This window comes from Salmo salar, chromosome 28, assembly GCF_965601325.2.
Source record: "Salmo salar chromosome 28, fSalSal1, whole genome shotgun sequence".
Lineage (NCBI taxonomy): Eukaryota > Metazoa > Chordata > Actinopteri > Salmoniformes > Salmonidae > Salmo > Salmo salar.
The window spans coordinates 5,193,392-5,213,429 of NC_138318.1; the positions used below are offsets into that span (position 1 = coordinate 5,193,392).

General features: G+C 43.2%; 1 protein-coding gene across 1 annotated transcript; it reads right to left on the reverse strand.

Moving 5' to 3' along the window:
* Window positions 1-4,471: 4,471 nt before the first annotated feature.
* Window positions 4,472-14,608, reverse strand: arf2b (ARF GTPase 2b). The gene is made up of 5 exons (XM_014179128.3): window positions 14,495-14,608; window positions 5,823-5,975; window positions 5,589-5,699; window positions 5,333-5,457; window positions 4,472-5,099 (listed from the first exon to the last, which is right to left on the reverse strand). The coding sequence occupies exons 2-5, from the start codon at window positions 5,968-5,970 to the stop codon at window positions 4,938-4,940; spliced, it is 546 nt and encodes a 181-aa protein (XP_014034603.1). The 5' UTR covers window positions 5,971-5,975; window positions 14,495-14,608; the 3' UTR covers window positions 4,472-4,937.
* Window positions 14,609-20,038: the final 5,430 nt, after the last annotated feature.

A 20,038-nucleotide genomic window follows, 5' to 3' on the forward strand; every position in this document is an offset into this window, starting at 1 on the left:
AGCAGTGTCTTCTTACATGCTGAGCGGCCTTTCAGGTTATGTCGATATAGGACTCGTTTTACTGTGGATATACACTGCTCAAAAAAATAAAGGGAACACTTAAACAACACAATGTAACTCCAAGTCAATCACACTTCTGTGAAATCAAACTGTCCACTTAGGAAGCAACACTGATTGACAATACATTTCACATGCTGTTGTGCAAATGGAATAGACAACAGGTGGAAATTATAGGCAATTAGCAAGACACCCCCAATAAAGGAGTGGTTCTGCAGGTGGGGACCACAGACCACTTCTCAGTTCCTATGCTTCCTGGCTGATGTTTTGGTCACTTTTGAATGCTGGCAGTGCTTTCACTCTAGTGGTAGCATGAGATGGAGTCTACAACCCACACAAGTGGCTCAGGTAGTGCAGCTCATCCAGGATGGCACATCAATGCGAGCTGTGCCAAGAAGGTTTGCTGTGTCTGTCAGCGTAGTGTCCAGAGCATGGAGGCGCTACCAGGAGACAGGCCAGTACATCAGGAGACGTGGAGGAGGCCGTAGGAGGGCAACAACCCAGCAGCAGGACCGCTACCTCCGCCTTTGTGCAAGGAGGAGCAGGAGGAGCACTGCCAGAACCCTGCAAAATGACCTCCAGCAGGCCACAAATGTGCATGTGTCTGCTCAAACGGTCAGAAACAGACTCCATGAGGGTGGTATGAGGGCCCGACGTCCACAGGTGGGGGTTGTGCTTACAGCCCAACACCGTGCAGGACGTTTGGCATTTGCCAGAGAACACCAAGATTGGCAAATTCGCCACTGGCGCCCTGTGCTCTTCACAGATGAAAGCAGGTTCACACTGAGCACATGTGACAGACGTGACAGAGTCTGGAGACGCCGTGGAGAACGTTCTGCTGCCTGCAACATCCTCCAGCATGACCGGTTTGGCGGTGGGTCAGTCATGGTGTGGGGTGGCATTTCTTTGGGGGGCCGCACAGCCCTCCATGTGCTTGCCAGAGGTAGCCTGACTGCCATTAGGTACCGAGATGAGATCCTCAGACCCCTTGTGAGACCATATGCTGGTGCGGTTGGCCCTGGGTTCCTCCTAATGCAAGACAATGCTAGACCTCATGTGGCTGGAGTGTGTCAGCAGTTCCTGTAAGAGGAAGGCATTGATGCTATGGACTGGCCCGCCCGTTCCCCAGACCTGAATCCAATTGACCACATCTGGGACATCATGTCTCGCTCCATCCACCAACGCCACGTTGCACCACAGACTGTCCAGGAGTTGGCGGATGCTTTAGTCCAGGTCTGGGAGGAGATCCCTCAGGAGACCATCCGCCACCTCATCAGGAGCATGCCCAGGCGTTGTAGGGAGGTCATACAGGCACGTGGAGGCCACACACACTACTGAGCCTCATTTTGACTTGTTTTAAGGACATTACATCAAAGTTGGATCAGCCTGTAGTGTGGTTTTCCACTTTAATTTTTAGTGTGACTCCAAATCCAGACCTCCATGGGTTGATAAATTGGATTTCCATTGATTATTTTTGTGTGATTTTGTTGTCAGCACATTCAATTATGTAAAGAAAAAAGTATTTAATAAGATTATTTCATTCATTCAGATCTAGGATGTGTTATTTTAGTGTTCCCTTTATTTTTTTGAGCAGTATAGATACTTTTGTACCTGTTTCCTCCAGCATCTTCACAAGGTCCTTTGCTGTTGTTCTGGGATTGATTTGCACTTTTCGCCCCAAAGTACATTCCTCTCTAGGAAACAGAACGTGTCTCCTTCCTGAGCGGTATGACAGCTGCGTGGTCTCATGGTGTTTATACTTACGTACTATTGTTTGTACAGATGAACGTGGTACCTTCAGGCGTTTAGAAATTAGTCCCAAGGACGAACCAGAGGTCTTGGCTGATTTCTTTTGATTTTCCCATGATGTCAAGCAGAGAGGCACTGAGTTTGAAGGTATGCCTTGAAATACATCCACAGGTACACCTCCAATTGACTCAAATGATGTCAATTAGCCTATCAGAAGCTTCTAAAGCCATGACAATTTTCTGGAATTTTCCAAGCTGTTTAAAGGCACAGTTAACTTAGTGTATGTAATCTTCTGACCCACTGGAATTGTGATACAGTGAATTATAAGTTAAATAATCGGTCCGTAAACAATTGTTGGAAAAATGACTTGTGTCATGCAAAGTAGATGGCCTAACCGACTTGCCAAAACTATAGTTTGTTAACAAGAAATTTGTTGGGTGGTTGAAAACGATTTTTAATGACTCCAACCTAAGTGTATGTAAACTTTCGATTTCAACTGTATTATTGGTCCCATCTGTGACATGCACTTATGTCAAAAGCTTTAAAACGGGCAGCGAAGATGGTCAAAGTATTCCAACTGACAGAACAAAACAATTCACTTCAACTACAATAACATTCTCAGTAACGATTACAGATATTTTTCTTCTTGCTATGACTGTGATATGCGATTGTTTATCTTATTTGGCTGCACTGACTAAGTCGCTCTAGATAAGAGCATTTGCTGAGTGACCAACATGTAAATGAAAAAATAAACACTTGAGCTCCGCCCCTGAACACATACAAATTTGGTCGGTACAGATCAGATCCAAATCTGAACTAATCATAGACGTCTAGGCTGTTTCACTAGTTGAACATCACATTATAAACTGTGAGGTTCGAGGCCTGAATGCTGATTGGTATGACAAAATATAAATTTTTACTGCTTAAATTATGTTGGTAACCAGTTTATAATAGCAATAAGGCACCTCTGGGGTTTGTGATATATGGCCAATATACCACAGCTAAGGGCTGTGTCCAGGCACTCCGCGTTGTGCAGAAGAACAGCCCTTAGCCGTGGTATATTGGCCATATACCACTCTGCCTCGGGCCTTATTGTTTATTATAGTGCGGCAGTTTAGTACAGAACAGTAGAGCTTTATTCAGTAAAGTACAGTAGTTTAAGTCAGTAAAGTAGGGTACAATAGTTTAATTGTACTTTACTGTATTGTACTATACTCTCTTTACTGTACTGTAATGTACTGTCCAAACTTGTGAAACATAGATGTCTATGATTGGTTCAGATTTTGTCCGGTCCAGACCAAATCTGAACCAATTATAGACATCTATGTTTGGGCAAAAAATGTCTGTGGATGTTGAAATCAAGGCCGGTCCAAATCTGAACCAAACATAGACATCTATGATTGGTTTGAGCCGGACCAAAAATCAACGTTCTTGTACGTTGAAAACAAGGCCGGTCCGGACTGCACCAAAAAAGATACGTTGCAGTTGGTAAATGCTTTGTGGGATCTATACATTTTTTTCTTTAAAGCTAAATTCTACTCTTCCCACTGTCACACAAATCATCTCATTGTCAACACAAGTTGTTCGGATCAAATCATATCATTTAATGTGTTCAGGAAAACCCCACAGAAACAGTTGCAGGGGAAAACTTACAGATTTACAATCATTCTTAACAGAAGTGCCAGCATAACCTCCAGTCACACAATTTAAGAGGGCGGTTATCCCCCCGGCCCATGCCCTCTGTAGTCCTTCTTACAGCTCTTGGAATGGAGGTACTGGTACCAATACCGGTTGGTCTTAGTAACTCAAGTATGAAGCACTCAGACCCTTGAGCTAGGCTTATTTTCTTCATTAGCCTAGCCCTAGCATATTTGGTGCTTTTCCTTCATCACAGCCACAAAATTAGCAAGAAGCTGGGTACAGCCAACCTCTGAGACAAGAATAATAATCTCTTGAACATTTCCAGGTAGAACACAAAATGTAGAGCGTTTACACCCTTGAGGGTACACTACGTTTAATATACAAGATTTGTCATACTGCTCAATTGCATTTGGTTCAGCAGTTGAACAAACAGAAATGCTAGAACTAGAGACAACAGACATGGAACATTTCAAGGAATAAAGTTTGAAGCTTCTGAATGTCAACAGTCGACCAGCCCAATGCAGCCTATGAAAACAACCATGTGTTGAAATGCTCAGTTGAATAAATAGGTGACAAATTGAAAATGCAGGAACAACTTTTGCCATTAGGACAACCTTTGCTTTAAATTCAGTCAATAAATTTGGTCAAAATGTGTCAAGTTTTCACAATTCAAAAATGACCAAAAAGGAAGTCGTAACATTTACCGTTTTAAAATTCAAAGCGAATTTTAACCTTAGAGGGAGAATATTTCCCTATGGTTGTTGGTTTGTGCTTCATGGTCTCTCCCTCTCTTGCAGGGAAATTGGTAGTGTTCGCTAGAGAACCATTGCTAAGAGATGTTGGTAATATAATAATAAAAAAAGAAAAGCATGGTTTTCAAATGATGCAAAGAACAACCAAGAGTGGAAGGAGATCTTTTTGATTTGTTTCAACCTGATACAGGTCACGATGTCGTTTTATCACAGGTGGGGTTAGGTAAGGTTTCAAAACAAACACGTTAAAATGCAAGGCCTATTATTCAGTCTCAACACTGGTGGGACAAATAAAGTTAAATATCTACCAAGGACAGAGAGGTGAACCGTTTGCACTCTTGCTCTTTCTTTGCCTTGTAAAAACCATGCTTGGTATGGGGAAGAGGGGATCGTGCAAGACAGAGTTGGCCTGGGTGGGATGTGGTGGGGTGGCGCTTGAGGAGCCAGACCACCATTTCCACCGGAGGTGTGTTAAAGGCACGCCAGGGTTACTCCCAATCCCAGCTAACAGACACAGGGACTCCTTCACACCCACACACGACTGCAAACACACAGAACACACACACACAAGCAGCACAGGCTAGAGCCCCAGGAGTAAGGTTTGATACAGAAAAAGAGATGAAGGATGAGGTTTTTGGAGAAAGATTGTGGAGAGAGGAGTTCCGAAGGTCCAGGGGCTTGGAACCGGTGCTGCCATCTTGTCAGACAGAAAGAAGGGGGGGGAAATGGTGGAATGGATCATTTCTGGTTCTTGAGCTGGTTGGAGAGCCAGTCGAGGCCCTCGTAGAGGCCGTCCCCGCTAGTAGCACAGGTGGCTTGGATGTACCAGCTGCGCTGGCGGAGAGCGTGGAGCCCCAGCTTGTCTGTGATCTCCGCAGCATTCATTGCATTGGGAAGGTCCTGAGAAAGGGTTCAAATGATTTATCCTCTACCACACTGTGCAATTATAATATCTTACTCAAGCCCAGTGATAGCGCAAGGGGTTGGCAATGCAAATAATGATTATGTGTGCATGATCAATGAGTACGGTCCACTCACATAATGTTTAGCAGGAGAAAAGAGCACTACAAGGAGGTAGGGCAGTCAGAATTCAGATATGAACACCCTCCTTTGCACAAAGTAAACAAGCTCACCTGTTTGTTTGCAAAAACGAGCAGCACGGCATCTCTCAGCTCGTCCTCTGCGAGCATTCTCTGCAACTCCTCCCTCGCCTCGTTCACTCGCTCCCTGTCGTTGCTGTCCACCACAAAGATAAGCCCTGCAGAGGTACACAGTTAGATATTGAGAATGTGACACTGGTTCTCTGACTAGCGAGCCTTGTTCTTGTAATGATGGGGCCATCTATGGACCACCGTTGCCAACGCTCTTCAAAGCGCCATTGGATCTTACCTTGAGTGTTCTGGAAGTAGTGGCGCCATAACGGCCTGATTTTGTCTTGACCGCCAACGTCCCACACTGTGAAGCTGATGTTCTTGTATTCTACCGTTTCAACATTAAAACCTGGACAAAGAACACAGAATGTTACAGAGGCATTAATGAGGCACATATTCCATACGTAGCCTAATCTGGCAGTGGAATTCCTTTTGGTGATAGGCTAATGCTTTCAAGGAAAATTGTCCTTACCAATTGTAGGAATGGTGGTGACAATCTCTCCTAGTTTGAGTTTGTACAGGATGGTTGTTTTTCCGGCAGCATCGAGTCCAACCATGAGAATCCTCATCTCCTTCTTGCCAAATAGGCCCTTGAACAGGCTTCCAAACATATTCCCCATGGTAACTTATGTGAGGAGAAAGAGGAATGCAAGGTGAAATTAGGTAATCAGTAATGGTACATGTTTACATTTCTAACGGAATACTATTAGCTATGTAAATTCAAGGGGGCAGATAAGTCTGCAGAAATGAACTCCCAACCACCAACATATTCCCCAAACCCAACAGCCTGTTATGTAGTCTACAGCTTTAGTTAGATGTATGACTGTGCATGCATTCAGTGCATTTAGCACGTCAGAGCTAATGCCGCATTCACTGGCTAGTCGGAACTAGGAAACGTAGACATTTCCGACTTGGAAACTCATTATAGAAAGATGAGTTTCCTCACTTGAAAGTACCAGAATTAACCAAATTAAATAAGGTTCAGAGCACTCGGTGGTCCCGCTCTGTGAGCTCGTGTGGCCTACCACTTTGCGGCTGAGCAGTTGTTGCTCCTAGAGGTTTCCACTTCACAACAACAGCACTTACAGTTGACCGGGGCAGCTCTATAAGGGCAGAAGTTTGACAAACTGACTTGTTGGAAAGGTGGTATCCTATGACGGTGCCACGTTGAATGTCACTGAGCTCTTCAGTAAGGTCATTCTACTGCCAATGTTGGGCTATGGAGATTGCATGGCGGTGTGCTCGATTTTGTACACCCGTCAGCAATGGGTGTGGCTGAAATAGCCGAATCCATTAGTTTTAAGGTGTGTCCACATACAGTACCAGTCAAAAGTTTGGACACACCTACTCATTAAAAGGGTTTTTCTTTAACTATTTTCTACATTGTAGAATAAGAGTGAAGGCATCAGAACTATAATATAACACATATAGAATCACATAGTAACCAAAACAGTGTTAAACAAATCAAAATATATTATATATTTGAGATTCTTCAAAGTAGCCATCCTTTGCCTTGGTGACAGCTTTGCACACGCTTGGCATTCTCTTAACCAGCTTCATGAGGAACGCTTTTCCAACATTCTTGAAGGAGTTCCCACATATCCTGAGGACTTGTTGGCTGCATTTCCTTCACTTTGCGGTCCGACTCATTCCAAACCATCTCAATTGGGTTGAGGTCGGGTGATTGTGGAGGCCAGGTAATCTGATGCAGCATGCCATCGCCTTCTTGTTCAAATAGCCTTACACAGCCTGGAGGTGTGTTTTGGGTCATTGTCCTGTTGAAAAACAAATGATAGTCTCACTGAGCGCAAACCAGATGGAATGGCGTAGTTGCAGAATGCTGTGCTAGCCATGCTGGTTAAGTGTGCCTTGATTACTAAATACATCACAGTGTCACCAGCAAAGCACCCCCACACCATAACACCTCTTCCTCCATGCTTCACGGTGGGAAACACATGTGGCGATCATCCATTTACCTACTCACAAAGACACGGCGGTTGAAACCAAAAAACTCAAATTTGGACAGATTTCCACCGGTCTAATGTCCATTGCTCGCATTTCTTGGCCCAAGCAAGTCTCTTCTTCTTATTGGTGTCATTTAGTAGTGGTTTCTTTGCAGCAATTCAACCATGAAGGCCTGATTCGCGCAGTCTCCTCTGCACAGTTGATGTTGAGATGAGTCAATTACTTGAAGTCTGAAGAATTTATTTGGGCTGCAATTTCTGAGGTGCAGTTAACTCTAATGAACTTATCAGCTGCAGCAGAGGTAACTCTGGGTCTTCCTTTCCTGTGGCGGTCCTCATGAGAGCCAGTTTCATCATAGCGCTTGATGGTTTTTGCAACTGCACTTGAAGAAACGTTCAAAATTCTAGAAATGTTCCAGATTGACTGACCTTCATGTCTTAAAGTAATGATGGACTGTCGTTTCTCTTTTCTTATTTGAGATGTTCTTGCTATAATATAGACTTGGTCTTTTACCAAATAGGGCTATCTTCTGTATACCACCCCTACCTTGTCACAACACAACTGATTGGCTGAAATACATTAAGGAAAGAAGTTCCTCAAATTAACTTTTAACAAGGCACACCTTTTAATTGAAATGTATTCCAGGTGACTACCTCAAAGTATTATTTTTATTTAACTAGGCAAGTCAGTTAAGAACAAATTCTTATTTACAATGACGGCCTACCCTGGCCAAACCCGGACGACGCTGGTCCAATTGTGCACCGCCCTATGGGACTCCCAATCACGGCCGGATGTGATACAGCCTGGATTCGAACCAGGGACTGTAGTGATGCTTCTTGCACTAAGAAACAGTGCCTTAGACTGCTGCACCACTCAATGAAGCTGGTTGAGAGAATGCCAAGAGTGTGCAAAGCTGTCATCAAGGCAAAGGGTGGCTACTTTGAAGAATATAAAATATGTTTTGATTTGTTTAACACTTTGTTGGTTACTACATGATTCCACGTGTTTTATTTTAGGCTGGGTTTCTGCACAGCACTTTGTGACATCAGCTGATGTAAGAAGGGCTTTATAAAGACATTTTATTGATTGATTTCATAGTTTTGATGTCTTCACTATTATTCTACAATGTAGAAAATAGTACAAATAAAGAAAAACCCTGGAATGAGTATGTGTCCAAACTTTTGACTGGTATTGTACTTTTATGTATATATTTCAACAACAAAAAATTGGGGTTGGGGGGTAAAAAAAAAAAAACTCCAGGCCACTCCTGAACTTCTAAAACTAGACAAAGTATGTAGAAATTATAATGAACCTATACGTTTTCAAATAACTGCACTTTATCAGCCAGGCAAATTGCTTTTGACTAACAAATCAGTCCAGAAACAAAATCAGTGTGGCTCTGCTGAATTTTTAAAACCCAATGTGGCCCACAAAATTATTGCCCACCCACGTTAAGTGCACATGGCATAAACTACTGCCTTGTTTAACACAATTCGGAACCTACGAGTTAAAATTTGCATACGCTTTTTTCCGTGGAGCTTCCTATTGGTTGATTCTGATACTTTCCAACTGGAAAAGTCGGACCTCTGTCTCCGACTTTCCAAGTCGAAAATATCCCGAGTTTCCTTCATCGCTGCATACAACCTGTAATATTCATATGTGAATACATACTGAATTATAATTGGATGCATTTTACCGCCGTATCATACTGTGCGGTGATTGGTTAAGACCACCCAGACGGTTAGGTCAGGGGCAGTTGATCGTGGTTGGAGATAGGCTAACATGGAGTTGTAACTAGTTAATAAAGAGTTATGTTAAGAAACATCCTGTGGTTCTGCGTTTTATTATTTTGTACAAAGCGTACAAAACAAAACATGGTGTCAGAAGTGGGATGGTCTTAAAAGATGGATTTTTCTGGAGTTCCTTCACCTCGAATGGACTGGGAGTCTACAAATTTACCCGATGCATGGCGTAAGTACAAACAGCATGTGGAGCTAATGTTCACCGGTCCCCTGAAGGAAAGAGGAGAAGAGGAAAAATGTAGCTACCTGCTCCTCTGGATCGGTGAAAAAGGGAGAGATATTTACAACACATGGACACTTACCGAGGCTGAATCAAAGGTACTGAAAACATACTACGATCGTTTTGAAGCATATGTTGTGCCGAAGACTAATACAATTTTCGATAGGTACAAATTCCATGAGAAAGTACAGGGAGCTAGCGAGTCTTTTGAACAGTTTGTGACTGAGCTGCGTCTGCTTGTGAAAGACTGTGATTATGCAAACAAGGATGAGATGGTCAGGGACCGTATTGTATTTGGAATACACTCACCGCGAGTGAGAGAGAAACTTTTGAATGTTGGGTCTGAGCTAACGCTGGACAAAGCTATCGACATAGCCAGATCTCACGAGCTAGCACAGGCTCAGATGAAAACCATTTCGCGCCGCAGCACGAGCGCATCACGTGAACAAGCAGTGCACGCAGTCAGGCAGACATCAAAGCACACCTCCGGTGCCCAGAGAGAGCGTTTCAGAACGGAGAGAGACATAACTCCAAAACAGAGCGACACAGACTCAAAACGCCCCAAAACATGTGGATATTGTGGATACAAAGTGCATGGCGAACAAGGAAATTGCCCAGCTAAAGGCAAACAGTGTACTAAATGGAACCACTTTGCAAAAGTGTGCAGAGCTTACCGTGGAAAAACAGTACACACAGTGAGTGAAGATGAAATGTCAATCAAAGAGTCAAATGATGATGAACTGTTTATTGATTCAGTGACACAGAAAAGTCACATATCAGAGACAGAGCAAGCCTTTGCTGACATTGAGATAGGAACACAAGGCACAAAGCTAAAGTTCAAACTAGACACTGGTGCACAAGTAAACATTATTCCTCTGAATAAATACCGCAGCTTGACATCTGAGTGGGAGCTACAGCCCACCATGCGCAGACTGACTGGTTATGGTGGTGAACAACTCCCAGTAAAAGGCACATGCACTTTCAAATGCAAATACAAGGAAAGTGACATGATGTTGGACTTTTACGTTGTTGACACTAGAGCACCTGCAGTGCTAGGTCTTAAAGCATGTTTAGACATGGACCTCATCAAGCTAGTTTTATCAGTAACAGCACCAGTAGAGACAGAAAATGTACTGGAGGAGTTTGCTGATGTCTTTACAGGAATAGGATTATTCCCAGGAGAATGTACCATTCACCTTGACCCAGACGCAACCCCTGTGGTCTACCCACCGAGAAAGATTCCCCTTGCTCTCCGTGCCCGTCTGAAGAAAGAGTTGGAGAGCATGGAGCAATCTGACATAGTCACCAAGGTTACAGAACCGACTGACTGGGTAAACGCGTTAGTGGTGGTGGAGAAACCACGCACAGGCAAGCTCCGAGTATGCCTCGACCCAAGAGACTTGAACAAGGCTATCAAACGGCCCCATTACCCTTTACCGACGCTAGATGGTATCACGCACAAGCTAGCGGGAGCACACTACTTCAGTGTCATGGACGCTAGATCAGGCTACTGGGCTATCAAGCTCACAGAAGAGTCATCTAAGCTCACAACATTCAACACACCGTTTGGACGCTACAGGTTCCGTCGCCTGCCTTTTGGGATTATCTCAGCCCAAGACGAGTTTCAGCGAAAGATTGACGAAGTATATGAAGGCCTCGACGGAGTTGTGGCAATTGTGGACGACATCCTTGTTTATGGTCGAACCAAAGAGGAGCACGACCGAAACCTCCGCGCGATGCTGCAAAGGTCCCGCGAGAGAGGAGTCCGGCTCAACCCCGAGAAGAGCACAGTCAGCGCTACAGAGGTCAGCTACTTCGGACATCTTCTCACAGCGAATGGAATCAAGCCAGATCCACAGAAGATCTCAGCCATAAAAGAAATGGAGCCACCAAAGAACCGTGCAGAGCTGGAAACAGTGCTTGGCATGGTCAACTTCTTAGCCAAGTTCGCACCCAGCCTCTCCAATGCTAATGCACCCCTGCGTCAACTGCTAAAGCAGTCCAGTGAGTTTCTTTGGGACAAGCAACACGACATTGCTTTCCAGAATGTGAAAGACTTGATCACGAGAGAACCAGGACCAATCCTTGCCTACTACGACCCAAACAAAGAGCTCAGACTCCAAGTGGACGCGTCGAAGTATGGACTAGGTGCAGTGCTACTGCAAGAAGGAAAGCCCATCGGCTACGCTTCCAAATCTCTCACAGACTGTGAAATCAACTACGCCCAAATCGAAAAGGAGCTCTATGCCATTCTGTTCGGATGTAAACGTTTCCATCAGTACGTATATGGACGACAAGTCATTGTGGAATCCGACCACAAGCCCCTTGAGTCAATCATGAGGAAACCACTAGCTGCAGCCCCGCCAAGGCTACAGAGAATGATCCTTCAACTACAAAAATACGACTTCACAATCACTCACCGTCCAGGCAAAGACATCCCTGTCGCAGACACACTCTCCAGGAAGTTTCTTACCTACAAGGACAGCAGCCTCAGTGAGGGCATGGACATGCAAGTGCACACTGTGTACAGCAACTTACCAGTTAGTGACACGAAACTGAAGGAGATCCAAGCAGAAACAGAAAAGGACTCACAACTCACACAGCTGAGGAAAGTCATACAGGATGGATGGCCTGAGGAGAGGAGAAAATGCCCTCAGAGCGTCTCAGAATTCTGGAACCATCGTGATGAACTATCACAGATCAACGGAATCATTTTCAAAGGAGAGAAAATCATTATTCCTACCAGTCTCAGAGAAGAGATTTTGACAAAGATCCATGCTGGACACATGGGCATGGAAAAGTGCAAACAGAGAGCACGGGACATTTTGTTTTGGCCTGGAATGTGCAAACAAATAGAGGACATTGTTGGTAGATGCACCATCTGTCTTGAAAGACGCCCCTCAAACACCAAAGAGCCAATGTTACCTCACTGTATCCCAGACCGACCCTGGCAGGTTGTGGCAACCGATCTGTTCACCTGGAACAACGAGGACTACATCGTAACAGTGGACTACTACAGCAGATACTTCGAACTCGACAAGCTTCACAGCACCACATCTGCAGCTGTGATACACAAGCTGAAAGCAGCCTTCGCCAGGCATGGCATTGTAGAGACTTTAATATCTGACAATGGGCCCTGTTACAAATCAAATGAGTTTGAATCCTTCACAAAAGCATGGGAGTTCACACATGTCACCACAAGCCCACATTACCCTCAAAGTAATGGCCTTGCTGAAAAATCTGTGCAGATTGCTAAATCACTCATGGACAAAGCAAAAGCAGACAAGAGAGACCCCTACCTCAGTCTCCTTGAATACCGCAACACTCCAGTTGACAACTTCAAATCACCAGCCCAGCTGTTGATGAGCCGCAGACTTCGCTCAACCCTTCCCAGCACCAACCAGCAGCTGCAACCTGAGGTTGTCAGCTACAAGGAAATGCATGAAAAACGTGCACAGAGACAACAACAACAAAAGCGATACTACGACAGGTCAGCTAGACCACTGCCACCACTGATCGACGGAGAGTCAGTTAGAATCCAGGAGCATGGCCTCTGGAAACCAGCAGTCGTCATCCAGCCAGCTGACACTGAACGTTCATATCACGTCCGCACAGCAGAAGGAGCAGTGTACCGCCGCAATCGTCGTCACTTACTGAACACAAAAGAACAACACACTGATGAGATGAACTGTTCCCCTGAAAGAGAACGTGATGGACTAAACACACACACAGCACAACATACACCACACTTACCTGCAACACCACAAGAGCTGTTGACTGACACAGAAGCATGCTCAACATCATATCGCACAAGGTCAGGAAGAGAGGTCAAGCCCAGAGCTGTCCTCGACCTGTGAAATGTCAAAGGGTGTAGGCGGATCGCTGCCCTAAAAGCGTTCCAGACTGTAAACTTGTTATTGAAAGTTCACTTGACATGCTTTGGTATTGTATTTGTTTCAAATGTTAAGATGTCATTTCTACAGTGAAAGCTGAGTTGCTGAGAATCCCTTGTTTGAAAAGTTGGATCATTGTTTCAGAGTCTATGTTGATTCAGTTGGTGTATTATGCAATATAAATGGTTACTTACCTTGAGTTCAAACTACAGAGCATGTATCCAAAAGAAAAGCTTAGAATATGTAAAACATTTGTATTTTGTTTAAAAGAAGGGGGATGTAATATTCATATGTGAATACATACTGAATTATAATTGGATGCATTTTACCGCCGTATCATACTGTGCGGTGATTGGTTAAGACCACCCAGACGGTTAGGTCAGGGGCAGTTGATCGTGGTTGGAGATAGGCTAACATGGAGTTGTAACTAGTTAATAAAGAGTTATGTTAAGAAACATCCTGTGGTTCTGCGTTTTATTATTTTGTACAAAGCGTACAAAACAAAACACAACCTGCAGTACAATTGATGTCAGCTGACAGGCCACTGCAAGCTGCTTTGAGCCTATCAGGGGTATGAGCTCGATAGCTGGAGTTCTGGGACAATAATCATCACCATAATGTAGTCATTATTTTGCCAAGTTTGTGATTGCTCCTCCGCCCGAGCTGCAATACTCTATGCAATTATGAATACACCTACGTTAGCAATGCGATCCAAACAGCACGATTAGTACTGGCCGAGGAAGGCCTCCCGCTTAGCTAAGCCTGAATGCTTCCCATCAGATCTAGAAAGCAACATACAATTGTGATTCAAGTATAAAACATTTACTTCGCAACAGTCGTACCCGGTAGACAGTGAACTGGACGGCCGACAATATTCTTATTCTAGCTAGCTAAAGCTAAACGAAGAAGCTTAGCTAATTAGCCAGCATGGGCGGATGCTAGTTAACAGACAACCATAACACAACAAACTGAGGATCTCAGGTATTTCATACGTTGACCGAACGTGTCGTTTTACACACATTTGGTACCAATCGTATGCCAAAACTATGGTCAGCAAATGGCCTGAAGGACGAGGCAATGTTAGTTAACTTAGCAATAGCATATGTAGCTAGCTAATGACGCGTCAGATGTAGAGGAAATGATGACGTCATTTGAGCAAGCGGAAACGGGACATTTTTGTCCGATTTTAGTTCACTCGAACATATACATTATTGTATGTTAACATAACGTCATGTACGCTGTTATGTAGGTATGATATATTCACCTTAGAACACGGCTTCTCGATCTTTCGTCTCTTTCAGTCACTCCAAAATGGCGGTTTGCGCAGCTCATGAGACACCGGTGTGTGGGCAATTCCTACTATTAATCTTATCCAATCATATCGCCCATTATATTTAAAGCCCCCTCCTGTTATACCATGTTATCCAATCACGGGGCCGAAAGGATTCGTAGACAAGGAAGTGAAACTAGCTACACATTTTAGCCAACTACTTTTGATTCTCATTGTCAATGCAAGGTGTGCAGTGGCAGATAATAGATTCGGATCAATGCAGTAAGTAGTAGAATCTTCTGTCATTCAACTCAATCTGCACTGACTCTTCAGTGAGGTGATATATCAGGGTGTCTTCTTTCCCAAATCCACAGAGCTTGTTTTAAACACAAACTTTACTGAAGTATTCCAACTCAAAATAACAGATGTTAGTGATGAATTATTCTCAACATGATGGATTGTCTTCAAAACATGAATGGTATGCACCATGCCTACATCACACAGATAAAAGGCAGAATTGCTGAGGGACACAGATCATCGTATTGTTATGAGTAACTATACTTATTATCGGCAAAATATTTGTCAGAGAAAAAAGTCCATGGATCTGTAACCAATGTGATCTTACTTCATTACACTTTTGCATTGTGTTTTTAAAGAAAGGAGGTAGATATGTATAGGGATAAGGTGACTAGGCATCAGTATATGATAAACAGAGTAGTAGCAGCATACATTGTGTGTGTGTTTGTGCGTGTAGAGTCAGTATAAATGTAAGTGCATATTATGTGTGTGTGAGCAAATTATGGAGTGATTGTTTTTATGTGTTGGAGTGTCAGTGTATGTAAGTGTGTAATGTCCTGTGAGTGTGCATCAAGACAGTGCAAAAATAAGAATAAAATATATGGGTCAACTCAGATCGCTAACAAAATGGCTACATGGACTATGTAGTTCGCTATTTAGCAGTCTTATGGCATGGGGATAGAAGCTGTTCAGGAGCCTGTTGGTGTCAGACTTGATGGAGCGGTACCGCTTGCCATGCGGAAGCAGAGAGAACGGTCTATGGCTTTGGTGGTTGGAGTCTTTAATGATTTTCCGGGCCTTCCTTTCACACCGTCTTATATAGAGGTCCTGGATGGCAGGCAGCTCGGTCCCAGTGATGTACTGGGCCGTCTGCTAAACCTTTTCAACCTCCTGAGGGGGAAGAGGCACTGTCGCGCCTTCTTCACAACTGTGCACAATTATATGGACCATTTTTATATAAGTTCTTAGTGATTTGGAGACAGAGGAACTTGAAGCTCTCGACCCGCTCTACTGTTGTCCACCATCAGCTCCTTGGTCTTACTGACGTTGAGGGAGAGGTTGTTGTTCCGGCCCCACACTGCCAGGTATCTGACCTCCTCCCAATATATTGATGGCTGTAGATTCATGATTCATCACTCGCTTGTCAATATCAGATTGGGTATTTTGTAATCAAAAATAACAATTACAAAAATAGTACAAAATACAATAAATGTAATTACCTGACGATACACACAAGGAAGCAAATTAGATGTGCAGGACAACAGTATGTTAAAGGCTGTAGGTTCATGATTTGTCTGTTAGCATGGAAATAACTGTGAATTAGCAGGGAGCTAATGCGGCCATTACAATTAAGCATGCTAGCTAACTCACTCAATAACATACAAAAGCATATCCCTGGAAGCCCCCAATATCTAACAGGTAACACACACACACATATATATATATATATATACATACATGCATACATACATACATACATACATACATAGAGTACCAGTCAAATGTTTGGACACACCTACTCATTGAAGGGTTTTCATTTATTTTTGCTATATTCTACATTGTAGAATAATAGTAAAGACATCAAAAGTATGAAATAACACATGGAATCATGTAGAACCCCCCCAAAAAGTGTTAAACAAATCAAAATATATTTTATATTTGAAATTCTTCAAATAGCCACCCTTTGCCTTGATGACAGCTTTGCACACTCTTGGCATTCTCTCAAACAGATTCATGAGGTAGTCACCTGGAATGCATTTCAATTAACAGGTGTGGAATACATTTGTGGAATGTATTTTCTTAATGCATTTGAGCCAATCAGTTGTGTTGTGACACAATAGGGTATACAGAAGATAGCCCTATTTGGTAAAAGACCAAGTCTATATTATGGCAAGAACAGTTCAAAAAAGCAAAGAGAAATGACAGTCCATCATTACTTGAAGACATGAAGGTCAGTCGACACGGAAAATGTCAAGAACTTTGAAAGTTTCTTCAAGTGCAGTCACAAAAACCATCAAGCGCTATGATGAAACTGGCTCTCATGAGGACCGCCACAGGAAAGGAAGACCCAGAGTTTCCTCTGCTGCAGATGATAAGTTCATTAGAGTTACCAGCCTCAGAAATTGCAGCCCAAATAAATGCTTCACAGAGTTTTAGTAACAGACACATCTCAACATCAACTGTTCAGAGGAGACTGTGTGAAACAGGCCTTCATGGTCGAATTGCTGCAAAGAAACCACTACTAAATGACACCAATAATAAGAAGAGACTTGCTTGGGCCAAGAAACATGAGCAATGGACATTAGACCGGTTTAAATTTGTCCTTTGGTCTGGAGTCGAAATTTGAGATTTTTGGTTCCAACCGCCATGTCTTTGTTTGACATGATGTGGGTGAACGGATGATCTCCGCATGTATATTTCCCACCGTAAAGCATGGAGGAGGATGTGTTATGGTGTGGGGGTGCTTTGCTGGTGACACTGTCTGTGATTTATTTAGAATTCAAGGCACGCTTAACCAGCATGGCTACCACAGTATTCTGCAGCGATACGCCATCCCATCTGGTTTGGGCTTAAGGGGGACTATCATTTGTTTTTCAACAGGACAATGACCCAACACACCTCCAGGCTGTGTAAGGGCTATTTTACCAAGAATGAGAGCAATGGAGTGCTGCATCAGATGACCTGGCCTCCTGAATCCCCCAACCTCAACCAAATTGAGATGGTTTGGTATGAGTCGGACCGCAGAGTGAAGGAAAAGCAGCCAACAAATGCTCAGCATGTGTGGGAACTCCTTCAAGACTGTTGGAAGAGCATTCCAGGTGAAGCTGGTTTAGAGAATGCCAAGAGTGTATAAAGCTGTCATCAAGGCAAAGGGTGGCTATTTGAAGAATCTCAAATATAAAATATATTTTGATTTATTTAACACCTTTTGGGTTACTACATGGTTCCATATGTGTTATTTCATAGTGTTGATGTCTTCACTATTATTCTACAATGTAGAAAATAGTAAAAATAAAGAAAAACCCTTGAATGAGTTGGTGTTCTAAAACTTTTGACCGGTAGTATATTTTAGATTCTTCAAAGTAGCCACCCTTTGCCCTGATGGCAGCTTTGCACACTCTTGGCATTCTCTCAACCAGCTTCATGAGGTAGTTAACTCCACAGAGTTTCTCTGTAGAGATGGGAGAACCTTCCAGAAGGACTGCCATCACTGCAGCACTCCACCAATCAGCCTTTATGGTAGAGTGGCCAGACGGAAGCCACTCCTCAGTAAAAGGCACATGACAGCCCACTTGGAGTTTGCCTGAAGGACCCTCAGACCATGAGAAATCAGATTCTCTGGTCTGATGAAACCAAGATTAAACTCTTTGGCCTGAATGCCAAGCTTCATGACTGGAGGAAACCAGGCATCGCTCATCACCTGGCCAATACCATCCCTACAGTGAAGCATGGTGGTGGCAGCATCATGCTGTGAGGATGTTTTTCAGGGACTGGGAGACTAGTCAGGATCGAGGGAAAGATGAACGGAGCAAAGTACAGAGAGCTCCTTGATGAAAACCTGGTAAAGGTTCACTTTCCAACATGCAGGAGTGGCTTCGGGACAAGTCTCCGAATGTCCTTGAGTGGCCCAGCCAGATCCCAGACTTGAACCCGATCAAACAACTCTGGAGAGACCTCAAAATACCTGTGCAGCGACGCTCCCAACCTGACAGAGCTTGAGAGGATCTGCAGAAAAGAATGGGAGGAACTCCCCAAATACAGCTGTGCCATCATCAATCTACACACAATACCCCATAATGACAAAGCGAAAACAGTTTTTTTAGACAATTCTGCACATTTATAAAAAAAAGAAGGTAACCCTTAGTTGCATAAGTGTTTAAAAAATATCTATATTTTTAAGCCTATGGTAGGCCTACGGTATATGGAAAAATGTTTTTTTCAATGACGTGACTCTCTGCCAATAATTACATTTAGAGGGTTGGAGGAATCTACATTAATATCTAAGGGGCATTTTCTGTTTGGATCTGTGAGAATATCTAAGGGGCTTTTATATAATTCAAAAATTATAATAATAATTGCTTTGTTTAAAAAGTAACAATAGAGATTTTGTTTTCATTTAAAATAGACAATTCTTGAACATGGGGTGAGACATTCTCACTCATTTGTAAATAAAGACAGTTTGTTATTTAGAATGATTTATTTCTGGAGAAACCTAACTTGATTATTTATCAGACATCACTTGCTTATATATTCAGTCAACACATCCTAAGAATATCATGGCATATTTGAACATTTTTGTTTCTCCATGCTTGTTTCAGAGCAGCGTGAAACGGTCCACAGCGGGAAGGCTATGTATTCTGTGCCCACTCGTGGTATCTCTCTTCAGTTACACATCCTTGGAATAGCAGAACAGGGTAACGGTCCGGGCGGCCTGGCTGTGCCTGGTGAGCAGTTGGTCAAGTTCTGTTGTCAGAAGAGGAATGGAAATGTCAGGGTGAACCGAAGACCTGATGAACCCACCAGGTATGTTGACTCTGCCTGTCGGAGGTGGAGTTCCAGAGCTCACATGTGTGCCTGGCATGGATTGTGACTCCATCTCGATCCTCGCCCTTTTCAACGCGTGAGTGAGTCAATGATTCGTCTGACAAACAAATAACTTCGTCCTGCAGGCCCAGGCATGGATCAAAGCTGGCGAGACATTCAATAACGTCATCTCTACAGACGAATCAACCGTGGCCCTTGAGCAATTTGCTCAAAATTGCTACAGAAAAAAAAGGAAGAAGATCAAGAAGATTAACGAAAGCATAAAGATGTTGATGAAGAAATGCTGTTTTGAGTTTGAAATGTAACACTTTAGAGTACTTAAGCATTGAATACATTGCAAGTTGAGGGATTTTCACAACAGTAGCCGAGCTATAAAAAGTATATTGTCCTGCTAATAGGAAACATTTGCATGATGGGCTACATTCTTTATTGTAACCACAATGTCACACATAATTTGTATCTACCTTTCCAATTACTTTTAGAGTTTGGGATTTACAAATGTGTGCTTTTAATTATTAGTTACATTGTTTTAGTTTGAATGTGCAGACTTTTTTTCTTTAAATGATTGTTTTATGTAGGATGCTACATTTTTGACCAGTTGCAATTGTAAGTAGGCCTAATAAAAAAATCCTACTTCTATTAGGCTGTTAAGCCTCATAGCCTACCTCAGCCAGTTAAGCTATTTTATATACAGCT

Bases quoted from the DNA above. Each gene is read 5' to 3' on its own strand.
- arf2b (XM_014179128.3), bottom strand. From the start codon at position 5,970: ATGGGGAATATGTTTGGAAGCCTGTTCAAGGGCCTATTTGGCAAGAAG. The intron at 5,458-5,588 runs GTAAGATCCAAT...GTACCTCTGCAG, and splicing joins CTACTTCCAGAACACTCAAG to GGCTTATCTTTGTGGTGGAC. The intron at 5,100-5,332 runs GTGAGCTTGTTT...ACCCTTTCTCAG, and splicing joins TCGTTTTTGCAAACAAACAG to GACCTTCCCAATGCAATGAA.